The 19,804-nt window shown below is 38.3% G+C and overlaps 1 protein-coding gene across 2 annotated transcripts; it reads left to right on the top strand.

Annotated features, from left to right (window-relative positions):
• The first annotated feature begins 269 nt into the window (after positions 1-269).
• Positions 270-12,903, top strand: CRELD2 (CRELD disulfide isomerase 2). Of its 2 annotated transcripts, none has more exons than XM_021555228.3 (10): positions 270-468; positions 1,456-1,538; positions 2,445-2,555; positions 4,742-4,833; positions 5,828-6,004; positions 7,203-7,301; positions 8,894-8,971; positions 9,752-9,847; positions 10,670-10,810; positions 12,333-12,903. In XM_021555228.3, the coding sequence occupies exons 1-10, from the start codon at positions 298-300 to the stop codon at positions 12,389-12,391; spliced, it is 1,107 nt and encodes a 368-aa protein (XP_021410903.1). In that variant the 5' UTR covers positions 270-297; the 3' UTR covers positions 12,392-12,903. The 2 variants fall into 2 exon arrangements, with proteins under 2 accessions (XP_021410903.1, XP_021410904.1); XM_021555229.2 differs by lacking the exon at positions 12,333-12,903 and adding an exon at positions 11,421-11,767.
• Positions 12,904-19,804: the final 6,901 nt, after the last annotated feature.

Here is a 19,804-nt window from a genome sequence, read left to right on the forward strand (position 1 = left end):
TCTCATGATGGCGGCGACGCTCTCTCCAAGCGCTCTGCCCGCCCCCCGCCTAGCTCGCTGGGCACGCGGGGGGCTCCCATTGGTCCGGAGCGTGGCGGGCGCTGATTGGACCACGTCCCTTCGCTCCGCCGCCTCGACCAACGAGCGGCCGCGGCCGGGGCGCGCGTGGGGCTGAGGCGGAAATCTGAATGGAGCTCGCGGTCCGGCGGGGCCGGGGCGGGGCCAGCGCGGCCGCCGCTGCTGAGGGGGCTCGGCTGGGGCGGCCCCGCTCCGCGTCCGCGGTCCCGCGCCCTCGCCATGGGGCCCGGCCCCTCTCCGCGCCCGGGCCCCGCGCCGCGGCCGCCTCGCGTGGTCTTGGCCGTGCTGCTCTGTGCCGCCCTGTTGCTGTCGCTGCCTGTTCGCGGCGCCGGTGAGCGGCGGCGCTTGGCGTGCTCCACCTGCCGGGGCATCGTGGACAGGTTCAACCAGGTGGGCCGCGGGGTGCGGGCGGACGGCCCCGGCTGGGTCAGGGGCTCGCGGGGGCTCCGGACGGGTCGAGCAGCGCCGTCGGTGGCTCCGCGGCGGCGGCGAGCGGCAGCGCGGGCCCCACGGCGCGGGTCCGGCCGGCTGTGCCCAGGGGCCGGGCTGCGGGAAGCCTCGGCCGGAGCCGCGCTCGGGCGGGTCCCGCTCCGCCAGCGGTCGCGGCGCTGAGGCGGGTGGGTGGCAGAGCTCCTCCATCTTTCACACCAAAGGTGTTTTGGTGCTTTTTGTGCAAAAAGGCTGGCTCTGTTGGAGCGTGTCCAGCTCCGTAGGAAGTGCTGGTGGAAAGCTTCGTCCCACTTCGCTATCTGTTGCCACTTGCAGCAGCCTTACGTGTGGAATAGTAAATTCTGCGCCGGCAACGAGGCGCTGCTGCGCCTGGTGACCGGTGCTTTGTGCTCCCTATTCGCATATCGGCAGCTGCGGCTCGCCAGGTCACTTGAACTGCGGGGTTTTCTGCCGGGTGTCGACTGGTGGCATTGGCTGTGACTGCGGACAGCTGTGCTGGTCACCCTGTTGTGCGGTGGTGTGCCTGACTTACAACTTGGTGCACACCGGGCTGTTATCAAAGCAGAGTGAAGTAGAGCTTCTGTCCAAATGATAATAACTAATAAATTTCCTGAGAACTTGAGGAAGAAGGATGTAAAGTTTAATGCACGCATAGTTTTTGGTGTTTGGTTTTTTTTGTAAATTAAGACTGTAACATGGCTTTGTTTATACATTAGGAAAATTTAATCATGTTATGCTGTAACATACACTTTCTCACTTCTGTTGTCATTAGCTGTAGCTTTCACTTAGGAATTTGATCAGCAGCTTGAAAGCTCTACTGTGGTTTATGCATGGTGCTTTTCATAATTTCTGGATAAGTATTTGTTATTGCCCTTAATTTTTGTTAGAAACAAACCCTATGTAATTTCTGGTGCATTTCATTTGTAGGGTTTAGCAGATACAGCTAAAAAAAACTTTGGTGGTGGAAACACTGCTTGGGAAGAGAAGACGCTGTCAAAGTATGAGTCCAGGTAAGCTGTTTCAGTACTTCTCATTCAGTGAACTGTATTTTGTGTTCACATTAAATTACATTTTGTGTTCATTTCACTATACCGCTGTTTGTTTGGAACCTAAATATTGAACTTGGCAGCTAAGGATTTTCTTGTCCAAACCTTAAGTTCTTAATGATTATAATATTACATAACATTGTAATCTAAAGATTATAGTAAAGACTCAAGCACCTTATTATTGCCTCTATTTGCCTTATTTCTGAAAACAACAAAAAATATTTCTGTAATTAGTCATAGTAGTTTTTTTCCCTATTTACCAATAAAGTCTTAAAATATTGAATCTAAATAATGGTAAATACTTTATTGCTAGTCATAAAAGGCACCGAGTACTGAAATGCTTGATTTAGAATTAAAGCAGTATCTTCTCCCTAGAGTTGTCACTGTTTCAGTGCCAAAGAGAAGGCAGATTACTGTATGCCTGTTTGGTCAACCATGGAGAAAAGTAACCTGAATACCTTTCTTCTGTATTTCAAATTCATGTTTTTATCTTAGTTTGACAACTGAGATGTTTACTGTGAGATTCACATGCTTGTGTCAAATAAAAATACATTAAATTTATTGTTGATCATTAAAGTACTGCACTCCAATTTTCTGGCAAGCTAAAAATCTATCAAACCTACAATCTAGAAATATTGTAAATGCAAGCCAGTCACAGCGTTCTTGTGGTCGTTATTCTGGGTTTGGGTTTCTTTTTTGACTGAAGTAATTTTTTTTTAATTATTTGCTCTGATATTTGGTCATTTTGAAACTAATTCAAGGCACCCCATAAACCAATGAAATATTCTCACTGAAGTCTGGCTGCTCTATCGGGTCTTGAGTTGTATTGAACATTTAAACTAAATTTACTCTTTCCTTCTCTGCTTGTAGTGAAATTCGTCTTGTAGAGATCATAGAGAATCTGTGTGACAGTAGTAACTTTGAATGTAACAACATGGTAGAAGAACATGAAGAGCTTATAGAAAAATGGTGGTTCAAATTGTAAGTATCATTTTCTCGGTGGAGATCTTTGTGTGAAGAAATTATCTAAGAGGATGAACTAATAATGTTTAATGTTGTGCCTGAAAAATAGCAGTATGGGCAATTATTCATTGTCTTTCAAGAGTTGCCCTTGGGTGCAGCTGTTTTCAGTAACTTTTTGTATTATGTGCTATGTTTTTTTTGATTCCAGCAGTGTTGCACCAAAGCATCTACACTTGTTTCTTATACACTGGCTACTTAGTTACTTGTAGGGTGTCAAGGCAAACAAACATTGGAAAATTTTTTAATTTAATCCCTTATTTGTTTTCCTTTGTCACAAAACTGCAAAAGGCTCTTTGGATCTTGTGGTTTTTTTGTTTGCTTGCTTTTCTCCCTGACACTACATTTTGTTCTCCTGGCAATCAAAAAAATAATTGGTGCTAATCAGGGTAGAAGTTGGATCTCTTGTGGATGGTAGAGTAGCAGCTGACTTTTCTACCTGCATTTTAAGCTAAACTGGGATTTGTGTTATAGCTAAGCTTTTTGTATACCAGTCATAAATATAATTAGTGCATGGATGGCAGTGTAATGTTTACATTTCTTAATGTTTAGGTTTTTTAGTTCCAAACCACATTTCTTCTAAGTATTTTTCAGTAATTTAGACTGTCAGCACTCCTAATTAGCCATTATAATGATTCATAACTGGAGAGGGCTTTTTGATACTCTAGTTTCTTCTAAATGACTATCCTTTTACCTAACTATAGAGGATTGTATATATGGTAACATGTAGTGAAGGGAACAGAGTAGAATAGCAGAGCAGAAAATAGAATATTTCACTTGCAAGGAACCTAAAATGATCACTTAGTCCCACTGCCTGACTGCTTCAGGGCTGATCAAAAGTTAAAGCATGTTGTTAAGGTCATTGTCCCAACACCTCTAAAACACTGACCGGCTTGGGGCCTTCACCACCTCTCTAGGAAACCTGTCCCAGTGTTTGATCACCCTCTTGGTAAAGAAATGCTTCCTAATGTCCAATCTAAACCTCTCCTGGTACAGCTGTGAGCCCTTCCCTTGTGTCCTGACATTCAGTACGACAGAGATTGGCACCTCCTTCTCCCCTTTCCCTCCTCAGGAAGCTGCAGAGCCAATGAGGCCACCCCCTGCACCTCCTTCTAGACAAGCACAGAGTCCTTAGGTGCTCCTCATAGGACATGCCTTCCAGAAAGGTAAACTGTGCAACCCAGAGTCTTTAATTTGGCTAAAATTCGCAGAACTGGAAACTAGAAAATTTGGCATAGTAAACTTCTTAAAATAATCAAAATAATTCACAGATTACATTGTGTTTTGGAAAGTTTCTGTATTTGATACACTTTTTGAGTGCGTGCAATTGATTGTTTGCCTTCTTTTCTTTAACCTGCAGTATCCAAATGTCATTCAGTTTCTGTGGTAGTTTCCAAAGACTGTTCTTTTGCCCATGAATACCTTCGGCATTTTTTACAAGATTTTTTTTTTTGTTACATAAAGGGTGGTCAATCACTGAAACAGGTTCCCCACTGCACCAAGCCTGTCAGAGTTCAGGAATCATCTGGAGGACACTCTTGCTCACATAATTTAGTGTAGGAAGTCCTGAGAGGAGCAGGGAGTGGATTCAATTAATTGGGGCTGTGTGCTGGTGCTCAAGCAGCACATAACTAGCTTCTTAATTTTAAAAATGTCTTTTAAAATAATAATCAATGCTAAAAAAAGGAGAAATTTTAACCCTATCATCAAGTGGCCAATAATTTGAACAAATGTTAATATCTCTTCTGTATACTTGAGATAAAGCTACAGAAATCATCTATAAGAGAAAAGCATAAGTAAGACTGTCTAAACTGTATATAAACTTCCCTAAAAGTAAGGTGTTTAAAAAATGGCCTGTGCACATGTATGAGAAGAATTGATTTTATTGTTGCTGTTATTTCACTCTTTTCTTAAATATAATTTATAGAATTTGAGTACAGGTTGTTAATAGTATTGTATTTTAAAAGCTATGTTTTCAAGTTGGAGGACTTCTAGAAATTGATTTCTGAAATCTTCAGAGGATTTAGGTTTCTAATCTGTCATGTGCAATAGGTTTCTCTCCTGTGTTGTGCTGGACCAGTTGTGTGAGCTGGCTTTTAAAGAATCTTTGTTCCTTTTGTTTGTAAATTAATGTCTTTCATATACAGAAAGAAGAAGTATCCAGATTTGTTTAAATGGTTTTGCATTGAAACAATAGAAGTTTGCTGCCCTGCTGGAACTTATGGACCTGATTGCCTTGGTAATTTTTCTTCTGAAAAATTCAGTAGCAAATACAGTTATTTTTTACCTGTTTGTTTCAGTCTTTACTGTCACAGACAAATATGTGATATATGATATTTTGTATGAGACACAGGCTGCTGTGTAGTATGTACCTGCTTTCTGCCTTATAGTTGAGTGGCTACCTTGTGAACATCCTGCCTGAATAAAAGTCTTCTGGGCATGTAGTAATGTACTAAGCTGTCAACGGTTCCAACATGTACAGAAACAATCAATCTGATGCTAATATCCACACTTGACCCATCCTTAAAGGCTCTCTGTAACATGAAGTCTGTTGTTTAGGTGGCCTTGCAGAATCTGTGTAGACAAGAATCCTTGACCAGTTTCAAGAGTAAAACAACCCAAATGCTGCTGGAGTCTTAACTTGCCACTGAGGATAAGTTAAAAAGGCAATGAGAAAAATCCAGTAAAAGTAGGTGGCAGGTGAAAGTAAGGTCTTTGCAAAAGTGATGAGGGATATCTGAAGCTGGTAAAATTTATAAATCTCTAAAACTTTGAACCTTATTAAGAGATTGATTTTGGCCACTTAATATATTGGTAAAAATTAAGTCCCCATCCCTATATTGATCTAAATGATAACTGGTAGATTTTTACAAATGTAATATGAGCCTTCTCAGAGATCCAGAAAAAAAAAATTATTCAGGAAGCTGGGAAGATAAATACAATTTTAAGCCATGGTCTATATCCAAAATCAAAATGATAACTGAACTTTCCTGGAGATTGTATTGGATTTCCCTTATACTTGGATATATTATTAAGCATTGCCTTATTGCAAAACTTTTGGTTACTCTTAAGGGTGAAAAAGACTTTTGGAAATTATATCCTGCTTTAGTGTGACTTTTTAAAATTAATTTTTATTTTCTGTGAAGAGAGAGGGCCTTTGGGGGCTTGTGTCTGAGAATAGAAAGTTATTTCCTTAAGTGTCCGATCTAAAAATATGTTTGATGCTTTTTTAGCTTGTCGTGGTGGATCAGAAAGACCTTGCCATGGAAATGGCCACTGTGACGGTGATGGTACCCGAGGTGGAGATGGCTCATGTAGCTGTAAGAAGGAGTACACAGGACAGTTTTGCTTGGAGTGTTCTACTGGTTACTTCAGTTCCTTGAGAAATGAGACACATTCTGTTTGTACAGGTAACAAAGTCTTAACATATGCTTATATCTTTGTGTTACTTCCTCAATTTTTGCAAGCAAAACTAGAAATATTTGAAACTAACAAATGTAGGAACAAAGCACAGTTTGGTCAGCTTTAAGCATAATAGACATGCCAGTCACTTTAGTGGAATTCTAAGATTTTGCTAAGTCATCTTTACACATTGCCCTTGGTTTTAAATTTGTTTTTTCTGCTTTAAGAATAAGAATTTAAAAAAGATTTCCTTCTCTGCTTTCAAAGTACTGTTAAAATCTTGAGCTGAAATTACTACATACTGGACTGCTTTAAAAGTTAAGTTTTCCTCATGTCTCAGATGAGCTTAAATGGAATTAATGGAAAACAGTTAATCTGTACTGCAAACTACTTAGATTCCAGTTAGATATGCCTAAATTTAATTTTGAAACAAAGTCAGGTCATAGGAGTAAAATTTTACATTGATCAGATTTTCAATTCTTCTTAGACCCTTGATGAGATTCTGCAACAGCTGCATCCTGACTCTGGGGTATAATAAGATTGTTTTTCAGTAGTCTGTATTGGTTTTTTTTTTTTTTTTTTTAATCTGGTTGTGTTGTAATTCTTCTTTGATTTGTTTTAGATGACAATATATAACATACACGTTACATAGGGTATGTTATATAGGCATGTTATATATATATGTATACAATATGTATATACAGCTGGATTTCTAGTGCAGTTCCTTCTGAAGGTCTTCAGAGTTAATTCACTTCACACATAGCTCTCATAGCTAGTTGCTAACATAAGTTGTGTGAGGAGTCATTTGGTAGGGAAGTGCAGAATCTGATGTTTAAACTTGTGTGCCAGCCTTGAGGGGCTGAGCTAAGTTTGCCTTCCTGATCTCCTTATTCCAAATATTTTAGAAATTGGACCTGCCACTTCTAGTCACTAGAATTTCATGACGGTGTTTTCAGTGGTGCAAATAACTGTAATTGCTAGGTTTGGTTTCCATTGGTATTTTGCAGTTGTTTTGGTGAGATAGCTGCATGTTTCTAAATTAAATCTTGATTTTATGGAGGTAGTGTCTTGTGAATGGGAGTTTCAAGCTGCTAAAAAATGATGGCTTCCACTGAATCCTAAATGAAGTTTTCTCTGAGAGTTTGTGTGGCCGAACTTGTCTTGGGATCTCTCAACAAAACTCAGGTTGACGTTTTCTCCTCTCAGCCTGTCATGCTGCCTGTAAGACTTGTACTGGTTCAAGTAACAAGGACTGCCAAGATTGTAAAGAAGGCTGGATTAAAAATGGAGATGGAGCTTGTGTGGGTGAGTAATGCCTGGCAGACTTCAAACAGGTTTTGTAGTAACACTGGCTAGTCAGATTAGATGGCATCACTTCCAAGTTTTATTTTATTTTATGGAAATGATCTGTCAGTTTAGATTGCTACAGTTTTATTAGTCTCTTTCTTCCTAACTTGCTTCATGTTGCAGGAAAGTAGTATTTTCTCACCACTGATTGCCTGTTGATGATAGTTACCTTTATTATACTGTTCATTATATGTCATTTTAGTTTAATGGAACTCATAGAGCAGCAAGTGGGGTGTTTCTTTTCAGACTTGAGTTTTCTTGGTGTTTATTTGAATGCTAAACAATGTCCTGCTCTTGACTTGAAGTTATTTTGTCAATTAGTAGAAGATTTGTATAAACTTAACTACGTATTTTGTACTAATTGCATATTTACCTCCACATAACTTTGTTGTAAATGCTCAACCCTAATAGAGTTCAAACACTTCACTAAAAGCAATACATGCTAACTTTTTGTGTTGTTGGACAGAAATACCAGGAGACATCAAGCTCAGTGCTTCCATTAATCTCTTACCTGTTTCTATCTTAGCATTTAAGTTGGTTTACAAAGAGATAAGTGTGAATGCAGGAAAAATGTGAATACTAAAAATACTCCCAATGCAGGAATGCACTAGGGGAGAGTAACACATTCTGTTTTAGTGGTTGAATTTGACCCTTTAAAGACCTCTAACATAATGCCCGGAAACAGTGTCTTAGAAATTATGTGAACACTGCTTCCTTTTCAAAGTGCCAGTGAGAACTGGTTTTGAATTACAGTTCTTGCAATACCTGCTTAGGCAACCACTGAGCACTCCCAGGGCGTTTTTAAGATGCTTTGGTACTGTCCTCTATACAGCTGAGTTTTTTTCCAGATAATTATTGCCACTAATGAAATATAAATCAATTGAGTAATCAGTAGGAATGATGGGTGCAACAACAGGATGACAGTGACAGCAATGACAAGAAAGGGACTGAAATAGCCTTCTTTCTTTGAATTTTTAATGAACTATTGTTGCACCCTTTCCTCAAAATCATAAGGCTTGCATGTTTTAACTCTGCAGTAGAATTGTTTTTCAGTCTGACTGGTCCTAATCATAACTTGGTTTGTTTCAATTTGCTTTCTGTAGAATACTAAGAGGTGCATGTACGTGCAGTAGTATAGTTTTTTTAGTCTTATAAAAAGCTCTGTAACTTGGTAACATAGGAGTACAGGAGAAAATAGTGTTCCAGAGCGATAGTGTGTCTGCTTGTTTGTTATGATATTTGCATAAATGCATGACTTCAAAATGGCAGGGATTGCAGATATCCTGGAAGTTTATTTAGTATGAGCTCTTGAATTTCTCATACATCTCATACGTCTCTTATTACAAAGCATATGAGAATCAGTTTTGATTGTCTAATACAGGTTTAAGCTGAAAAAAACAGTGTATGTTACTGTGCTAGTTCTGGGTGTACCATGTTGCATGCCTGACCCCAAATTCATTGCAATAAATATTCTCAATAGCATTCAAGTATTAATCTCTCTATTTAATCATTACTACTATTTTAAGTAACTTGTCACTTTTTATCTTCAGATTTAGATGAATGTGCTACTTCTCCTTGCAAAGATCACCAGTATTGTTTGAACACAGATGGATCTTTCTCATGCAAAGGTTTCTTTTCAATCTTCTTGTTGTGTTGTACTATCTAGAATCCTAAACTAATGCTAGAGGTTATGCTTAGAAAATGCCTGATGGGTATTTGGTACAGTGTGGTCTATCCTCACTGGTCACAGGGAGGATGAGGCTTTAGACCTATTGTATGAGGAAAACAAGGGATTTCTGGTTATTTCTCCTTGGCTTTTTTGAGACCCTTCAGCTCTGGGACCTCCAACATAAGGAAGGCATGGACCTGCCTGAGTGGGTCCAGAGGACAGCTGTGAAAATCTTGATCAAAAGGGTCACCTCCCCTATGAGGACAGGCTGAAAGAGCTGGGATTGTCCATTCTGATCAAGAAAAAGCTCCAGCACCTTTCAGTACCTAAAGAGACATACAACAAAGGTGGAGAAGGACTTTTTACGAGGGCGTGTAGTGGACAAAACAAGGGGAATGGATTCAAGCTGAAATAGATTAGATTAGATATTAGGAAGAAAATCTTTACTATGAGGGTGTTGAGGCACTGGACCTGAGAAGTTATGAATGCCCTGTCCCTGGATGTGTTCAATGACTGGTTGGATGGAACTCGGAGCTACCTGGTCTAGTGAAAAGCATCCAGCCTATGGCAGGGGGGTTGGAGCTATATTATCTTTAAGGTCAACTTCTATCCCAAGCCATTCTGTGATTCCTTGTGTGGGTAAGCTGTCTGGTTTTAAGGGAAGTTTAATTTTAAACCCCAGATACACAATTTTTTTCTTATGCACAAAAAATATTAAAGATAAATATTTTATCTTTAGCATGTGATGCCAGCTGCGTAGGTTGCATGGGAGAAGGTCCTGAAAAGTGTAAGACCTGTGCATCTGGATACATGAAGGAAGATGAGGCGTGTACAGGTTGGTGGATTTAGCAGTACCTGGTAGAATGCTGGTTAGCTCGCTCTTGGTTAACCATGCTGAGGAGCTCATAAGTGCATTCACATTTGTGTGTTTCAGCTTTCATGCCTGTCAAAGTGAACCCAGTTGTTCTGATATTAGCTGCAAAGACATTTTCAATAAATTACTTTATATTACTGAGCTGATATGCTTGACAAGACTTAAAGTGAATCACTGGTACAAAAGAACAAGGTATTTTATAGTAGCTTCAGGAAACAGCTACATGAGTCTTTTGTCAGTTACTTGCCACTTTGTCAGATCTGTGTTTCTATTCATTTTGTAGCAGAAAGGGAGGCATTGTGATAATCCATCAATGTCCAAATTCAAATTATATTCATTCTTAGTGAATTATAACTTGAAATTAGACTTCTTCTGTGGGAAAGAACAGGACATAAGCATAATCTGAAGTAGCTGTTAACTGTGATGATGTAGTATTTACAAGCTCTGTTCCCTTTAGCTATACTTTGATGGCATAAATAGAAAATGACTGTGAGGGAAATGTTCAGTGGGTCAAGACAAATTGCCTAATTGTGACAAACGTAACTACTTAATACATTTCTCCGTACAGGGATTTGCAAAACATTAAAAAACAACAGTACTGAGTGTTATCTGAGTAACTTTGAAACAGTCCAAATCATGAAGAATTAAATGTCTTGCAGCAGCATTCTACTTCTCAGTGTTTTTCATATTTGAGTAGACTTTTGTTTATATGACTGAGCACAAATAAGGTTTATAACAAAATAACAGCAGTGGACTCTTTCTTTTCCCCTGTGCTATCTCTAGATGTAGATGAATGTAACCTTCCTGAAAAGGTCTGCATGAAAGAGAATCAAGACTGTGTTAATACATCAGGTAGTTACAAGTGTGTATGTTCAGAAGGGTTTGAAGATAAGGATGGAACATGTGTTCAAACTGTAAAATCAGGTAAGTAACTTTTCAGGGACTATAAAAAAAGTATGCTGTATCAACAACTTGGAGTTTTATGCAAATCTAAGGGTCTAGTTACTTGTAAATCCCTCTACATTATTTCTCATCTTCATGTAGCTATGATCTGTATCAATAGTTTATATTGTAGGCTACACTCTGATGTGTGTTTTTTGCCTAAAGATAGTTTCTGTTTTTAAACATTCTGTTCTTGTGATGCTACATTTCTGCTTAACTCAAGGTTGTGTTTTTAAGTTACTTAAGAGTCTGGCTTTTTTACATAAAATGAGCTATCAAATTTCTGCTGTCATAAAAATGAGCTTGTCCTCCCTACTTCTTTCCTTTGTCATTAATTGTAGTGACATAAGGGTTTGTCTGATTGCATGTAATCTTCAACTCACTGAAATCTCAAAAAAATTACATATTGAAAAAATAATTACAAATTCTATTTGCTGGATAAAAAAGCTGAATGTGTTTATTTTGTGATCATGTGAGTGCCAGAGCTGGCGTTAAGATGAAAATGGGGAAGATCTGTCAGTCATAGGGAACTGTTTAGCTTCACTTAAATTATAACTTTAGTCAAAAAAATTCAACTATCATTCTTTTCTAGGATGTATTGACCCATATGGACTGAAGTACATTCATTAAATGCTCTGTTACTCCATTTAGGCCTCTTTAACAATTCCAAAGAGAAAGATGGGTTATTTTGCAATAACAGCTGTAGGAGAATACATGAGAGATGCCTAATATCATACTTTTTCTTTCTACTTCTTAGCTTGTTTGGGTGGTTTTTTTTGTCCTCCCATTTCCATCCCCAAGACTGATATTTCATCTTGTACTAAAATGTTGTATTGGTAGATATTGCATTGCTCAAGGCTACTCAGTTCATTCCTTTTACTCTCAGTGCTCACTGTTATTAATCCTATAGAACCAGTTACATACTTCTCTGATACAGATATGCAGTGTATCAGATACTGCCTTTGTTAACGTGGTCTGACATTTTGAGACTAAAAGTAAAATAAAAGGTTGACAAATTGGCTTAGTTTTTTTTGTTTAAATAATGTTTTTACCAATATAATAAAATTGCTCTGCTTTTCTACAAGTTGTTTTAACAGCTGAACTGAGCAGTTTGTACTATAAAAGCAATTCTTAGTAAGACTTGCCCTACTTTTTCAAATACGGAAACTACTACTGACAGGATGTGTGGAAAGGGGGAAATTCACTGTGAATAGCTGAAAACAAAAGCCTAGAACAGAAGTGCCTGTGCTGATATTTTTTTCCTTCCACTAATAGTACAATACCAATTCATTTGAAAAATTTTGTTTGCACATAGTAAATAAATACAAGCTTATGGTGCACATAGGTGTAATATATGGTTTAATTGCTTTTCTTGTCTTGATAAATACATTAATTTGGGTTGCTCTTTAAAAGAATCATAATTTCAAAAATCACAGTTATATGATTAATTATATATATAATTGATAATAGATTTGTATTCTAATTGTGCTATTTAACTTCACAGGAGAGGAAGCAGAGAGTGAAACAACTGAGCCTTCACATACTGAACATGTTGACTTATGATCTGCATTCAGAACCAAAAGACATTCCTATCTAAAGTTTAAATTATTGGACTAAGCCTCTGCTAGCTGACATACTGTGGAAGTGGTATGAAATATGCAGGTTGCCATTAAGACTTTTTTTTTAAATGGTGGAAACCTGCTCTTTAAGCTGCATTTCTTTATTCTTAAATCCCACTTTTTATATAATTCTTCAAAAACAACACTCTAGATGGGTTAGTATAAAATTTGAATGAACATAACACTGTACCCAGCAACTGTAAACAACTTGCAGGCTTCTCATTCTAGTGCCTACTGAAAACTGTTTTCTTCTGGAAGAATATAGTTGCACTTCATAATTCAAGGAAAATTTAGATGGAAGTTTGTTGTTTCTAATCATGAGAAATATTTATGTAATTGAAATACAGCTTTTGGAAATTGTCAAAGGGAGTCTCTCTGGGGGGGAGGGAAGCACTGTTCCCTTAAACAAAATAGAATGCCTAATATTCCATTCAATAAAGGTGTATTTTGTTGGAATGTGCCTTAAAATTTTTAAGATGTTAATACCTTGATGTGCTGTCATGCCTATTTTTATTTTAAGTCAATGAACATACCACAAAAGCAACCCAAACAACCCTCAAAAAACCACAACCCCAGAGACTTGTAAACTGTATTTCACTTCAGCACTGAATTCAAGCACTCAGTTGTATTGGAATATACATTAAATAAAAACCCCAACAACATCCTTTCTCTCACACACATTTTCCTCTAAAGGAAGAATTATGTCAACTTAACTTTTCAAAGGCAGGTGAACAGGTCTCTGACAGATACTTGCATCAACTATGTAAACTAGTTTAGAAGGTGATGAAAAATAGGTTTAGCTAACACATGCCTGCAATGGCTCGTAGTTATTATGTGAGTGCTCTCTAGAATTGATGAATACAGGACTTTCACTACAACCTACTGCTGTGTCTAATAGCTTCCTGTCTATGCTGAGCAACTACAATCAATTTTTCATCTTGTATCTTGTGCCATTTCAGAGGGAAAGCTTATAAGCATAGCATAGATAAAATTCCTATGTGTTGTCTCTAAGCTTAAAGGCAAGTATGAGAGCTAAAATGGATATATCCTGGACACTGTCACAGCTGTAAATAAGATAAGGACCATCGACGTACAGTCTGGTGGAAGTGAGTAAAGTTTAGAATACATTGTGGTGCTGGATACAAGGAGTTGTAGAATACAGCTAAGAAGAGCATAGTTCAGGCTTAACTATGAAGTTTGAAACAGAATTCTGAGGTCAGGGGACATAAAAAGGCTGTGACATGGGATTTACCTATTCTGTTGAGCAGTAAAGATCAGACATGTTCGATATACTTCTAAGACTTTTGTTCAAGCTAAGTCACAGTTCAGTTTATGAACAATGCCTGGAGGATTTGTATGTGTGAGAGATACCTAGGGTGAATATTGTACAAAATGTCATTCTGTTGAATTCCTATGTTAAAAGCTGCCTAAGCTGTTCTTGTGCATGGTAGTTTAAATACCTAGTGGTGTTAAGGTATCTGTAACAGTTTGCTTTAACTATGTGTCTAGATGTTCCTTAATTTGCCAGTTAGAATATGAAATCTTCAGTGCTTTCTCAGTTATAATTGTCAAATATGGGCCTATTTGCCACAAAATCTTACAAGTTGGAGGGTAGGCATTGCATTTGATGAGTACTAAACCAAAGGCAGGAAAAGGTAGGCAGTTTGGGAAGCACAAGGAATACAACTCAAGGATCTTTAGGGTTTTTTAGTACAGGTGGAGCCGGTTACAGTACTGTTAGTCCCTAAGGATCCTTCAGGAGCGTAGCTTCTCTGTGTTACTCACATTTAACTCCCAGGTATTGCAGGCTGTGGTATGAATGGTTGTTAATATAAGAGGAAATGTTGGTACTGTTTAGAAACTACCATCAGCTCACACTCAAGAGAATTGTCTGTGGAGTACAAACTCTTCTATTAATGTTCCAAGCCTGAAATAATGCTTCCCTATGAAGAAGAACTTGCTACTCTTAAGTTCCTTTCAACTTGGGACTCTGGGGGGAATACCTGATGAGGTTCTTAAGTACATTGTGGAAGCATTTGCTTCCCATCTGCCAAAACTTTGGACAGAAAGCCTTAACCGAATTGTCTTAGTTAAGCTCAACTCTGAGATGAACTGATAAAAACCAAGAATTTCAAGAATTTGTTTTTCTGTGGTGATAAAGAGGAGAAACACTTCCTCACCTGACCTGCAAAAGTAATGAGTAGTCTGATACAACCAGACTGTTTTTCAGTTCTGGAGAAAAATGCTTTCAGCTTTCCATTACCAGAGTAGAACCATCAATCAGAATGTTGTTCCCTACAAAACATACAGATGTAGTGCCTGGGTATTAGGAGTCACTAATATTCTATTCTCCTCAATTCTCCCATTCTCCTGCCACCAAATATAGGCACATATTGCTCTGCATTAAATTATTGTGGAGTCCAGAAAGGTGAATTCAAATATTTAGAGCTTTCACTGAAGGAATATTGGCCATGGTATGTATGTGATAAATATTTAGTACTATGCTGCTGTCTTCTGCCCTTTTGATGCTGAGTTTTTAAAGAGTTAGTTCCCTTGTTTTGTTCTGTATTCTCCTTTTACTTCTTCAGACTATAATTACTGCTCCATTTTAGAAGGTGAAACTAAAAATTATTTTGACTGAACTTAATCTTCCCGCTCTGCCTTGAATACAGTGGGGATTGGATTCTGAGTTGTCTTGGGTTTTGCCCTTTATAATCAGAATTGAGGGGGATGGAGGAGTAGGATTTGAACTGATTAGCAGAAGCTAGCAATGAAGGTAAAGTGCATTTTGTTAACCAAGCCAGTCAAGACTATCAATACTTTCTACTGTATATGATAATATTCTGGTGCTAAAAAAAAAGTGAGCTGTTCCCATTAAATTTTTCATTGCATTGTAAGGATGTCTGGTTATGTGGTAGAAGAGTTTGTACTTAGGGTTGTCTGGATGACCAGGTCTCATGTCCAACTATACAAATATGTTGGTAAATACTTCAGAAGTGGTCTGAGATATCCAACAAACAAGATTTGTGTCTCAGTGAAGTGTTGGTTACTGGCAGCTTGGTTGGTGAAGTGGTAGGTACTTTTGTAATAAGTACCAAGGTGAACTTTTAGACCCACATCTATGATGTATTTTGTAAACTTTGTGCTGTGATACCAAACTGGAAGCAGTATCCATTTTCCTAGATTGTTTTTCTACTACTTTGGGGTTTCTTGACCTAAAACTAAGTGGTTTTTTGCTATGGGAAATAGTACTCAATAATGTGTCTAGGCACTTAAAAGGACAAGATCTTCTTGTGTGTGATAGCTGGACTCCATGGAAAGTCCAGAAACACTTTCCAGGAGCAAACAAACTTAGAGACCTTCATGTTTCAATTAAGGCTCTAAATAAGACCAGGAAAGCAGTCTCAAATATGCAGCACCAATACGACAATCCTGCAGTGCCTAAAATTAGAAGTCAAGGTATGTGCTGAAATGTTTTCAGCTAAACATTGGCACATAATACTGAATATTTTCTTTGATGTGAATTCCCAGCATGTCTGTAATAGACACTGGGTTATTTTCAAAACGTGATACTATCCATTCCTAAATAGGGCAAATGAATTCTCTTTTGCAGAACACCTTGATGTCTTAGGTAATTCAGGAAGTCAGTGATCACATGAAAGGGTTCAAATCATAATCTTTCTCAGGAAAGGTGCCAAAGTCTAAGTTATATACAAGATCAGGACATAGATGACTGTATATGGGATATGACTGTATATGGGATATGCTGTATAAACAGGACTTTTTTTCATTTTATGGATGATGAGGACTGAACATACGTAATCCTAACGCATATGGGAGAGGTACTACTCAGGCAGTTGCCAGTTGAAGAGTCAAACATTTGGAAGTTGCAAAAACACTAAGATTTGAAAATCACCAAATCACAGAGTATAAAGCTCTCGGTGTATGTGGCACTATGTGGATATATTGAGACAATTCTCCCTGATGAATAGGGTGCACCCTGCCCTTCAGGTTACTGTCAGACCATTCCTAATATTGCATTGAGTTTGTCTTAATAAGTGACTAACTGAAAAACATGTGTCAAGAGAAAGATAAACAACAAAACCCCCAGCAACAAAATAAAAACTTTGAAATCCAGGAGGTTCTGGATCATATGTAGCAATAATATAAAGGACAGTTGTCCACAATGGTCCTAGCTGACCTCCTGATACCCCTCCCTGCCCTCTGTCAGACTTCTGTGGATTGTTGCCTAAGATTGTATTTTATTTGTTCTGAAAGGAATCTTCTGAGGTTATTCAAAGCAACTGCCTGTGTTTTTGGTTGGTTTCATCAAAACGGAATTTTTCTCATCCCTTTCAGCAGCTTCACACCTTTTCTAATTTCATGGTTTCATTTACTGCAGACATGCCTATAGCAGCCCTTAATACTCTTCAAATCCCTTGCTGGTTCTTTTCCAAGCAGGCTTTGGCTTTCTTGATTCCATTCCTTCATTCTAGGACAGTGGCTCTGTATTCCTTCTGGGTCACTTGCCACTATTTCCACCTTGTGTGTTCCTTTTTATGGCTTTAGTCAGGAACTCATTGTTCATTCTTGTCAGCTTCTTACCACCTTTGCTTGATTTCCCACACATCAGGATTGAAGAAAGTGATCACTGAAAATCAAACAACTGCCTTGGACCCTTCTGTCTAGGACTGTCTGCCTTAGCTTTCCTCTCATGCTGATGCCTGAACTACCCAGGTCTACCATTCTGATATAAAGGGTTATGATCCTGTGACTGCTTTGAAGGCAAAATAGTATTTGGTTACATTTCTTGATTTACCAATGAGGTAAAAGTATTATCTCTCTGCTTTATGGGGCTTTTTTGTTAAATCCAACCTTTGTTATTCAGTCTTAGTCGGCGGGGTGGCTGTAGGCTCTTTGAGACTAAGGGTCATCTTTTTTATGTAAGAGACATGCCCTAATCCTCATTTGTCCCCCAGTTTGCATCACAGCATTTGATGTGTAGGATTCACATCTAACACTGCATCCACTAGTGCAGAAACTGCATGAAAGTAGCTGGAGTTGTGCAGCTAGAACAGTGTCTGAATTCTGTATTCACACTGCACAGTAAATCCAAGAGAGAAGAAAAAAGGGAAACAGTTGGATCTTTAAATACTTACTGGGGCTGTTATGTCAGTGTTTTTAAGCATATTGAGAAATTGTGATGTCCACATAGTGTATCATTTTGGTAGATTATGTATTCAGTAACTTCATAAATCTTTCTGTATCTCTGGGGGAGTTCTGATAGATATCATACTTGGACTAGGCAAATTTATCTTCCTTGAGGAAAAAAGAAAAAGCTCTTTAAATGAAATCAGTTCTGGTTCACACCCATTTTTTCAGTGGCTTCTAGGAATTTGGTCCAGATACTGTTATTCTTGCCCATTCTGTGTACCTGTAAGAAATTCTCTGTAATTAAAAACTAAACAAACATTTTTTTTTTATTATTTCTTAGTTTAAAAAAAGGTTTGATTTATTTTTGGTTTTTAATGAGATGGAAAAAGAATTAATACATACTTTAAAACTAAGAAATTAAGTGTTCCTACTTATTTGGGGTTTTTTTGTTTTGTTTTGTTGGGTTTTTTGTTCTTTGGGGGGTTTTCGTTATGTCTTGGCTTGATTTTTTTTTCCTTCGTAGATAAAAATGGCTGCCCAAAAAAAGAGATATGTGAATAAATTAGCATTCTAACAAGCGAGACCTTGTGGGTCATCTTGTTCTTCTGTTGCCAATGTAGAAATATTCTCTCTGTGCCCTTTGGAAATGCAGTATCTAATTTAAAAATTGCTGAGGTAATATATTTTCCATCATTCCACATTATTTTATATATCAAAATGTATTATAATTTAATAGTAATTATTTTTAATGACTAGCACAATAAACAATAACTCTTCCATGTGCAGCTGTGATTATGCCTCATTTGTTTGAGGTAATGCACAGACACAAAAGATAGTCCTGTATAAGAGCTTTGCTTTGCAAAAGATGGAAGAGGAACCTGTTCAGGGAACTGAGACTCATTTTTGACCTTTAGCATAAAAAATATGCTTTTAGTTGACTTTCAAAATTTATTTGGTTTTGTTTGTTTGTTTTGTTTTTGGAACAAGCAGTGTCACATTTTCAAGCGCTAAAACAACGAAGACCAGAAACTACCACGAGAAGGGGATGATGTGGCGTCCACCTACAGTGGCAATCTCTTGGAGCTCTTTAATAATGGGGCCAAGAGTTTGGACTGAAGCAGCAGCTTCTTAATGTTTAGGTTAGGAAATAAGGAATTATCTCTACTCCCTTTTTTCATTTACTCATCTATACATAGGAATGCTTATGTTTATAAAGAATCACTTTTGTAGGTAGGCATATGTAGACCTGTGTGCCATAGATAAACAACTTCCAGTTGAAGTGCTTAATAACTTTTAACATTTTTTTCATTATGCATCATGATATATGCAGTGATTAAAATAAATTCTTCCTACCTCTTGTTAACTTTTGCAGCAAGAAATTTTATTGTAGTGTGACCTGTAGAAGCTGGATAAAAACTCTTCCCATGAGTTTGCAAGGGAGAAAAGATGAGTCATTAAGACACAACAAGCTGTTGTGTCTTTTAGGACATAATTCGGTTATCAATTCATTACACACTGTTCATGTTCAAAACAAACAAGAGTGTCCCTAGAATAAGTTTTGTTTTAGGCTAAAGCTCTTCACACAGATGGTGCTTTACAGGCTATTTGACAGGACAGTCATTCTGATGGGACAGCTCTGGAATTCCAGTTTGGGAAAGAAAGCTCTGTGGCCTGTGGTTCAATATTGCTTCAGGCATTCCCTTTGTAGGTGATAAATGCTACAGCACAGCTGTTTGCCTCATGCAGAGATGCACAGCTGTGCTACTCAGGAAAAGGAGTTTCTCTCTTGCCATGCCGTTTCAGTGTATTATGCTGCAGATTTTCACAACTTCAGTGTTAAGCCAGCAGAGGGTACTCTTACGCTTCCAAGAATAGGTTACATGGGATGCCTCAGGTTACTGCCTCAGAGTTACTGTACTGAGGGGAGGGGCTGAAATGTGAGTGCTTAATTACGGGGGCCTCATGGTACTTAAGTAAAAGTGTTGAATAGACCACATACTTTGTTGAATAAACCTACACTGCTGTTTTTCCAAAAGCACGGCAAACCAAGATCTTGTCAGTATAATACAATCTTAAAAATAGGGAAATTCAGGCTTGAAGGTACTCCAGGTTGTTTCTCATCCAAACAGGTGGTGAGGCAGGGTTGCTGTGAGAGCTGAGTAGTTGCCTTACCCAGTTTTGAAAACCCATAAGGATGCAGACT

This window comes from Lonchura striata, chromosome 5, assembly GCF_046129695.1.
Source record: "Lonchura striata isolate bLonStr1 chromosome 5, bLonStr1.mat, whole genome shotgun sequence".
Classification (NCBI taxonomy): Eukaryota; Metazoa; Chordata; class Aves; order Passeriformes; family Estrildidae; genus Lonchura; species Lonchura striata.